This window comes from Panicum virgatum, chromosome 2N, assembly GCF_016808335.1.
Source record: "Panicum virgatum strain AP13 chromosome 2N, P.virgatum_v5, whole genome shotgun sequence".
NCBI lineage: Eukaryota > Viridiplantae > Streptophyta > Magnoliopsida > Poales > Poaceae > Panicum > Panicum virgatum.
Window position 1 is genome coordinate 45,149,363 of NC_053146.1, and position 9,222 is coordinate 45,158,584.

Sequence of the window (9,222 nt, forward strand, 5' to 3'; positions counted from 1 at the left end):
GATGTTCTCCTCAATGGTCATCACAAGATGAGGGATTAAATAGTGCATTTGTTAGTGCCGTTATCCCAACTTAAGGCGCATGTGAGATCTGATGACGAAACTGTTAGGCTAATCTCGTTGCACAGTCTTATGCAGCTACCAAGACTAAGATCAGGGTTCAAAATTTCGCCGAAATTTCACGAAATTCGTTTATTTCGGCCCAGGACGAAATTGGCCCATTCGCATTTAAAAATCTCGGCCCTTTTAAAATGGACCTAGTCCCTATCGATAAAGCAGCCCAAGCTCATTCCATTGCTAACCCTAACTCCCCTAAATATGTAGTCGGCAGCACATGATTTCATTTTTCCTCTCCTCGTTCACTCGGCGGCGGCGGCGGCTGCTTGCTCCGTGCAACTGCGCCTCTCGAGCAGCGCTTGCGCATGTCAAGGTGAGGAATTGTGGGCGTGGTAGTGTGACCTCCTTGCCCCTGATTCAAGGCTGCGACCTGCGTGCCTGCAAGCTTGCGAGGGTCTGAGGGAGGACGAGAGCACACAACTCGGTGTCGGTGCTCAAAGATGTCATCTTTACTTCCTTCTAGGTATGCCATCAGCCATCTCTTCCTCCTACATATTTTACTTGGTATGCTATTCCAGAAATAATGTTGTTTAGAACTTTAGATCCTTAGCACAGTGATTAGAAATCCTGGATCCATGTTAGATCAGGTTATTTTTTGTCTATTGACTTTATTCCCATGGAAAAAAGGAAAATACTAGTTGCATGTTCACTCGATTGCAAAGCATGTCTTGATTTAGATGTATGCGTATTGCATAAGCATGGTAGTAGTCTGATGGCTCTAATACCTGATGCTCTATTCAATATCTGAATAAAATAAGTTTCAATCTATTAAGGTGGTATTCTGATCCCTAATGTGTGCTGAAGCTATGAGGAAAATGTCATCATATTATATGTCAAAATTAGCTAGTGTATAGTTGTGTACTATACAACTAAAAAAATATGTTTTTTCGGTGGACGGGGTACAAGCAATTCTAGCAGAACTAAGGCTGTCTCTCCAACAGTGCATATTGATGTCGATGCAACACCCGCTCCTGCTGCCCTAGGTATAATACTGTTTGGAAATTTGGATAAGTAGATGCATATTATGTACTAAAGCCAATGTCATTCATGTTTTAAATTTTTGAATGGTCTTTTGTATAGGTCAAGTAAAAGATAGCAACATATACAATGTGTGGAATTATGGTTTTAGTGTTGGACAAGGATTTAAATGTGGGTTTTGTGGCACTTCCAAGAAATCCGGAGGTGCAACACGATTAATGCAGCATCTAGCTGGAGTGCCAGGTGATGTCGCTTTTTGCCAAAAGGTGACAAGTGATGTGAAGCAAGCTATGTGGACAAAGCATAAAGATTCTAAGGAAAGGAAGAAAAATTTAAAGAGGAGCAAAAAGAGGTTGGAAAATGCTCTTGCGAGTGAGAATGGTGGAAAAGGAAGTATTTATGTGGCAAGCGACGATGAGGAGCAGCAAGTGCACTTGGTAATGGCATTATCAAGATCAGATAATGATTTGCAACAAGAAATGGATATGAGGCAAGCCTCTCATGAGCATGGATCTGGTAGTGGTAGTTCATTTGCCCCAGCAGCTAGTGGCAGATCAGGTAGCAGACCTCCAACTGTACAACCAAGGATTGGCTCATTTGTTACAGCTTCTAGTTCTGTCCAGCCTAGGATTGATACCACCTTGAAGGAAGGAGTGGTGGATAAACTTGCACAAGCTTGGTCCAAATGGTTTCATGCAAATGACATTGCCGGGATAAAAGCTGATTGTCCTTATTATCGAGCAGCAATGAGGTTGACTCAAGAGATAGGAACAACGAGTAGATTGTTCAGTGGGAGTGACATTGATGGCCCATGTTTGGATGCTAACTATAAGAGCATTGAGGAGGCTCTTGAGGTCTTTAAAAGGGATTGGAAGAGATATGGTGTTACAGTCATGTGTGACTCATGGACGGGTACGACAAACATGAGTATTATCAACTTCATGGTGTATTGCCATGGGCGCACATTCTTCCATAAGGCTATCAATGCAAGTGAGCACATGCAGAATGCAGGTAATTTATGTTGTTTTTGTATGATTTGCATATTACCATTCATGATTCATGTGCACTCTAATTTATTTGTCTTTGCATGCCTTGCAGAATATTTGTATACACATATTAAGCAAGTGGTGGATAACATTGGCCCCAAAAATGTTGTGCAGCTTGTCACAGACAATGGGGCAAATTACAAGAAAGCATGTGCCAAGCTTGTTGACTTGTACCCCAAATTATTTGGCAGCCATGTGCTGCTCATACAATCAACCTAATGTTGAAGGACATTGGTAAATTCTCTGAGATTGATGATATTGTGTCAAGTGCCCAAAAATGTACAAATTTCCTACATAGTCACAATAGGCTTCATAATGAGATGAAAAGAAGGATTGGAGGGGAGATAGTTCATTGGAATGCAACTAGATTTGGAACTGTCTTCATGTTCCTTCAGAGTTTGTGGGAGAGGAAAGATAAATTCCGACAATGGATGGTCTCTGATGAGTGGAGGAACAATGCTTGGAACAATGAGCCTGGCTTCAAGTATGTTGATAGTTGTATGACAAGTTCTCAGTGGTGGGATGAAGTCAAGATTGTCTTAGATACAATTGGCCCACTCTATTCAGTACTTCGCTATGTGGATGGAGATGAGGGGACAGTTGCTGGTTTGATGCCAAGATTGTTGAATGCCATTAAGGAGATAGAGGTCTATTTAGGTGAGGGGACACAAAAATACAATAGATACATGAGAGTAATTAAGGAGAGGGTTCAATATCTATGATGACACATTCATTGTTGTTGGTAAGGAAAAAAATGTTCTTATCTAGTTTTTCATTTGAAAACAACATAGTAATTTGTTCTCGATGCTTGCAGCTGCTGTCCTTGATCCAGTAGGGCACTATGGACTCCGACTTCATGAAAATAACAAGTATCTGAGAGCTCTCGAAGAGGCAATCGAAAGGCTAGCTGAATCGGTCGAGAGTGGGGTTGATGCAATAAGGCAAATCCACACCTTTATATCCTATGAGGGAAAGTTTGATGGAAAATTAGCAAGGGGTGCAGTAGGCAAAATGGCTGCAGGTATGAATGTCCCAAAATTTTTAATCATGCACGTCTCAAATTTTTTGTATGCCCGTTCATATGAATACATCATGTACCTTTTATTTTCAGCGGATTGGTGGGTATTATTTGGCGGTGATACACCTGAGCTGCAGAAGTATGCCATTCGTATTGTTTCACAGTGTGTCTCGTCTAGTGGGTGTGAGCGGAATTGGAGCACTTTCGCACTAGTTCATACCAAAGTGAGAAATCGTCATGGTTATGAGAAGTTGCGGAAGCTTGTGTATGTACGCCACAATTTAAAGCAACGTCTCAAGCATGCTGGTGTAGGGAAAAATCAAACAAAAGAGAAAGAGGCTGATCCGTGTGCTCTGTTGATGGATTGCACACTATTTGACGAATCAAACCCAATCATGGATTGGTTGAATAAGCCAAGAATTGAATATGATTTATCTCTTGAAGAAATGCTTGGTCGGTCAAAGAAGCGAAAAATTCTTGCTTTGCAGAGGGGTGCTAGGAGGAAAGGTAAGAGGCATGTTGAGCATGAAGAAGAAGAAGAAGAAGACTTTGTAGAAACTGATAATGACACAGATGAAAACATTCCACATGGCAGCCCTGCTTATGCTGAGTCTAGTGATAGCAGCTCATCAAAAGACACAGACAATGAATCAGAGCCTGGGAATGGTAATTACTTTTGTGTGCATCTACTTCTTTTCTTGTTTACAAAAGACAAAGAAGCTAATTTGTTTCATTATTTCAGTAGACAATACTCTGGCCACACAACAATTTGAAGAGCAAGCAGAGGACAACAATGGAAGGGCAAGGCGTGCTAGGAAGAAGAAGAGGGTGGATGGATATGTCTATTAGCTACAGTCTTGTCTCTCTAGAATTTAACTATGGGCTGTCTCTGAATTTGAACTATAGACTTTTGATCTCTTTCAGGCCACTTTTTATGAATTATTATTAATTTATTACTTATCTATGTTTCCAGTTATGACTGAATGAAACTATGAACTGGGCTATTATGTGGCTTATTATGTCTATGTTATGTGCCTGTATGCTATATAAACCTGTACTTGTTATGCCCTCATGTGAACTATGAAATGTTGAATGTTATGCTTTTATATGGATAGATAACTGCGATATATATTGTATCTGTGGATCTCTTTTTTTGCAGCTAAAAAAAGTGTTTTGTAATTCTGCGCAAACGAAATTTCGCCCGAAATTTTCAAAAAATTTCAGTGATTTCAATCAGTTTTTGGCCAAGTTTGAATGTGCAGGTTCACACGAAATTTCCGAAATTTTGTCTGAAATTCGCGAAATTTGCTCTTTTCGGCCCTGGGCGAAAAAAAATGCAAAACGAAATCCAAAACCCTGACTAAGGCCAGGTGGATTTTATAGTGATGAAATTCCTCTCATGTTCCATGAAACTTCACCTTCTCTCTTCTCATAATAATTTTACTATATTAGCAAATTTTCTAATATGATATAACATTTAATATCACAAAAAAACTTCTTATGAAACTCCTACGAAGACTGGTTTTAAACTAACCCGGATCACTGCAGGTTTACCGGCATCCTCGAGCTGCTGCTTCCGCCGTGACGGCATCCTGATGATGGGCGGCAAGCAGCCGAAACACCTGTCCACGGCCCATTGATGCTGCCGCTCGGCGTTTTTTTTTTTACAACAAATGGCGAAACGGTGGTCACCATCTGACTTCGCCACATGAGGCCAAGGGCCAAGCAACGCCGTCGCGCCAGCTAGGATTAGGAGCAGTTGATTGGCGATCGGGGAATGGATAGGTTGATTGATACTTCAAATGAAAACTGCAAGAAAGTGTGTAAACTGAACATCTGAAGCATCTCAAGCAAAAGCGAAATATACCTTGGCATGTGCCCTTTTTGTCAAGGCTAAATGCATACAAATGATTTTGGAGAGTAGAATTGAGAACCGAGACCAGATGATAACGTGTATTTCATGTTCTTCTTTGGTCCTAATTAATACTCCTTCCATTGTATTTTTTTTATTTTTAACCCTTTCTAATATTATTTTAAGAATAATCTGTCCCAACTTTTTATTTCCACGGCGTGACCTACGGTGGCGTGACAGAAGTGCCATGCCAAGCATCATCTTGGCTCATAGTTCTAAATTATAGGTCGTTTTAACTTTTCTAGAATCGAGATACATAATTTTTCCTACATATCTAAACATAGCATACATAGCGAATTCTATGTTATCTAGAAATGTCAAAACAACTAAGAATTTAGAAGGGAGGGAGTACTCTCTAGTTATAAATAAATGACACTTTGGAGCATGTGCAATCAAATGTTTTAATCTTTAGTTGCAAAAAATCTTTATTTATTTGTTCAGTTTATTATTTGATTACAGACATATTTACCTTGAAAGGTAGTTCCGGTAAATATACTTTCATTATGTTTCAAGAGACATATTACAATAAGAATTATTAATTAATCGAAGTTATGTATTGAAGGGCTGAGGCCATGTCGATGTCTGAAAGTTGTCTATCGGAAGCAGTGGTTTATTGGAAGTACTGACTGACCGACCGACGCATCAACCGCCGTCAGGGTCACCCTGCCAGCACCCGGGTCAAGCAAGCCTTACCAACCTCCTGCAGCAGCTTGTCCCCGGTGTCCCCCTACAGTTGGCAGGCTGGATAGCAATCAGAGTTATCCATGTACAGCGAGTCAGCGACGTGCCGACGTGTTTGAGAGCGCTCCTGTTAACATCGCCGGGCGCGTCTCGAAACGCCATTGCCGGCACTCCGCCGTACGTAAACCAGTGCTTGTTGCTCGATCGCCATGCTTGCCTGTAAGCGTGTACGTGGATAAAGGATCCAGGCACTGTGGCAAAAACATTACACGGGTACTGTTTGATACAGTAGCATATGTACAGTGCTCGGTGGCTTGCCTTCATCAAGTCACTGAATCTGAATCAGTGGATAAAGCCCACAAAGGTAGAGCTCTTTCCTAACGATTACATTCTCTTGCGTGTTTGCCAGATCTCACTATCTCAGGGGTTGGATTGAATGTTGTGGATGGAGGGCGTTCTGCAAAAAATGGACATGTCACAGGAACCTGATAATCAATCGAGCACACAAAGTGAACTCAATTTTCCACTTCTAATGAAATAGAGCTACTATAGTACGTTCATGAAATGGAAATGCTATACCCGTAGGTTGAGATCTATCTCACTGAAAGGTAGGCTAAACCACACATTCGCAAGAACTTGGTATTTTTTACGGAAACTGTAAACAATATATATGTTTCTTAAGAAATTTAAGAAACACAAACGGTTAGATTCAAAACTTACCATATACTTCCTCTATACTTGAAAAGAATGTTGTTTTGGACAAGATTTGAGTTAAATATTGGGAATATAAATCATGAATAACTTCTAAGTTTTGAGTTTCAAAATACAAAAAATCATATGAATAGATTTGTCTTGAAAAATACTTTCATAAAAATATAAATATATCACTTTGTGATAAATATTTTTATAAAAATAAGAAGTCAAAGTTACGTTTTAAAGACCGTGTCGCTGTTCAAAATGACATTCTTTTCGAGTATGGAGGGAGTAATTTTAGAGGATTATTATTAAGTGGACTAGGAAATATTCCCATGATAGCGGCCGGCCACTGCGGAGCATTTCGAAACGATAATAATCGATTCCGACTTGCTAATGGACCATGAAAGTGGCCCAGCAATAATTCCAGCCCGCGCCAATTATCTTTTTTTGTGTGTGTTTCATGGCCCAGCAATAATTCCAGCCCACGACCGCCAGATATTTTTTTTGTCTCGTCCACCACTGGAGCTGCCTGATTAGAGCAAGTATTATAGCAGACTGAATGATGAGGTGGAGGAGAGAGAAGAAAAGAGAAGAGAAGAGAGAGGAAGTGAACTGTAAGCTTACAACCAGCTTTGACACAAGAACCAAGAAACATTATGAGAGAGACAGGTGAAAGTACAGACGTCACGACTCGTGTTGTGCCTGCCGAGCGGTGACAGTGAAAGCAGAAAAGATTGCACTGCGGTCTGCGGATTCGATCGAAAGATAATAATCGAGCAACATATTTTCTCTTCTATGACATATTTGAGCTACAGTTTGCTTCGTATTGGGCCAAAAGATTACTAAAACAAAGCCTACTATATAACTATATCTAGTATACTTATTATATTTTGGGGGCCTCTGAAATTTGGAGGCCCTGTGCGATTCTCTACTCTATACCCAGTTTTTCCGCACCCGTAAATCTCATTCTCTATTTCAACTACCACCATAGAAGGCCCACATGTCATACCCTATTTGATATTTCATCCCCTCACCCCACCTACTCGTCGCCCCTCTCTTCCTCTCTTTCTCCTCCCTTCTCCTTGCGAGCCCCACCGCTCTAGACGGCGGCACCGCCCGCCCGCAAGGCCTGCGCCCCTCTTGGAGCTCGCGGCCTCCGCCGCCCCTAGCCCCTCGCTCCTCTCTCCCTCCTCCCCGCGACCCTACTCCCCGACGGCCCCCTCCCCGGCGCCGCCCCTCCTCTCCCGGTGGCCCCCCTCCCCTGCGCCGCCCTCCTCTATCCCTCTCCCATAGCCACTGCCGGAACCGCCCTCCCCTCCTCCCTCCCCGCCACGGCCGAGCTCGTCCCTCCTCCCTCCTCTCCACGTCGAGCTCGCCCCTCCTCCCTCTCCTCGGCCGGCGACTAAAATGGCCCGGTACTAAAATGGCTCGGAGGACGTTTAAATTTGGACCTGGTAATTAAATAACCCCGGGACGACTTTAGTACCGGATCAAAAGTTAACCGGTACTAATGTGCAGGGATGAATGCTTATTTTTCTAATAGTGATATGGTCATTTGTAGAAGGGTTTAGCAAGGGAATCTGCTAAATTTTAGCAACCTAAACTTAATTTTGCTTAAAAAACCCTCCAAACTTTAGCAAACCCCCACAGCATCATTATATCAAATTATTATATAGTTGCTCTCAATAAGCATAATTTTTCCCCCTTCTTCGATCCCTTTTCCTCCGCGTCCGACAAAGTACTTGTAGAGTAAATCCGCATCAGAGCTTACTTTGATGCTTACGACCCTCCGCGCATGCGTGCTCGATCGTGCAGGTATCAGGGTTAAAAATACCGACTAGAACCGGTCCGGTTTGACTGTTTATCGGTCAAACCGGTCCGGGCCGGTTCCGGTTCCGGCCGATTTGAATTCTAAAAAATAAAAAATTTCCAAAAAGTTCCTACAAATACTTCAAGTTGCGACGAATCTAATGGTGTCAAATTTTTTCAAATATTCGTTCATTTAGTATACCTTGCGAACATTTGAAGTTAAACAAAAAAAAGTGTGCATACAAAAGTATACAAATACAATGTAAAAGTAGTACAAAAGAGGGTTGGAGGGTTCATTTAGGCTAAAACATGTTATACAAACATTCATTTAGTATACTTTGCGGGCATTTGAATTTAAACCAAAAAAGAAAAAAATTTAAATTTGGCCGGTTACCACTCAAACCGACCATTAACCGGTCAAACCGGTCGGTAAGCCGATCGGAATCGGTTGAACATGCGATTTTGAATTTGATTTTGAATTTAACTGGTTTTAACCGGTGTTACCGGTTAAAACCGATCCGGTAAACCGCTACCCGCGGGCGGCGGTTTGAGCCCACCGGTCGGTAAAAAAACCCTGGCAGGTATGAGCTATCTCAAACGCCCACGGCACAGGAGATTGTAAGAGTACTACTGTTCAGGCTGCAATCCACGCAGCGGCAGCCTGCGGATGGGATGAGGAATGCAGGATGCTCGTCTTATCTCCTACAGGCTACAGCTAGTAGCCTGCAGTCTTACACTCTGCTGCTGTCTCCACACTGCACCATCAGTCCATCACCACAATTGCGAGATTCTCTCTCTCTCCTCTCCACAATTTGACTGAAAGTTTTTGAAGTGATCAGGATACATGTGGTTATGCATAGAAAAGATATAGAATAATACTCTTTCTATACAGCAGTGCGCAGTATCAGGTTACAAATGCTGTATGATGAGTATAGCACGGTCCACTGGTCCACATCGCTACTACGGCG

At 42.0% G+C, this 9,222-nt stretch overlaps 2 protein-coding genes across 3 annotated transcripts; both read left to right on the plus strand.

Moving 5' to 3' along the window:
• Positions 1–689: 689 nt before the first annotated feature.
• LOC120662666 lies at positions 690–2,410 on the plus strand. The gene is made up of 4 exons (XM_039941764.1): positions 690–701; positions 962–1,097; positions 1,195–2,103; positions 2,191–2,410. The coding sequence occupies exons 1-4, from the start codon at positions 690–692 to the stop codon at positions 2,355–2,357; spliced, it is 1,224 nt and encodes a 407-aa protein (XP_039797698.1). The 3' UTR covers positions 2,358–2,410.
• A 135-nt stretch (positions 2,411–2,545) lies between these two features.
• On the plus strand, positions 2,546–4,218 carry LOC120660673. 2 transcript variants are annotated; one of them, XM_039939289.1, is made up of 4 exons: positions 2,546–2,880; positions 2,953–3,159; positions 3,250–3,822; positions 3,899–4,218. In XM_039939289.1, exons 2-4 carry the CDS (start codon positions 3,150–3,152, stop codon positions 4,003–4,005), a joined length of 690 nt encoding a protein of 229 aa, XP_039795223.1. In that variant the 5' UTR covers positions 2,546–2,880; positions 2,953–3,149; the 3' UTR covers positions 4,006–4,218. The 2 variants fall into 2 exon arrangements, with proteins under 2 accessions (XP_039795223.1, XP_039795224.1); XM_039939290.1 differs by having other exon boundaries at positions 3,902–4,218.
• Positions 4,219–9,222: the final 5,004 nt, after the last annotated feature.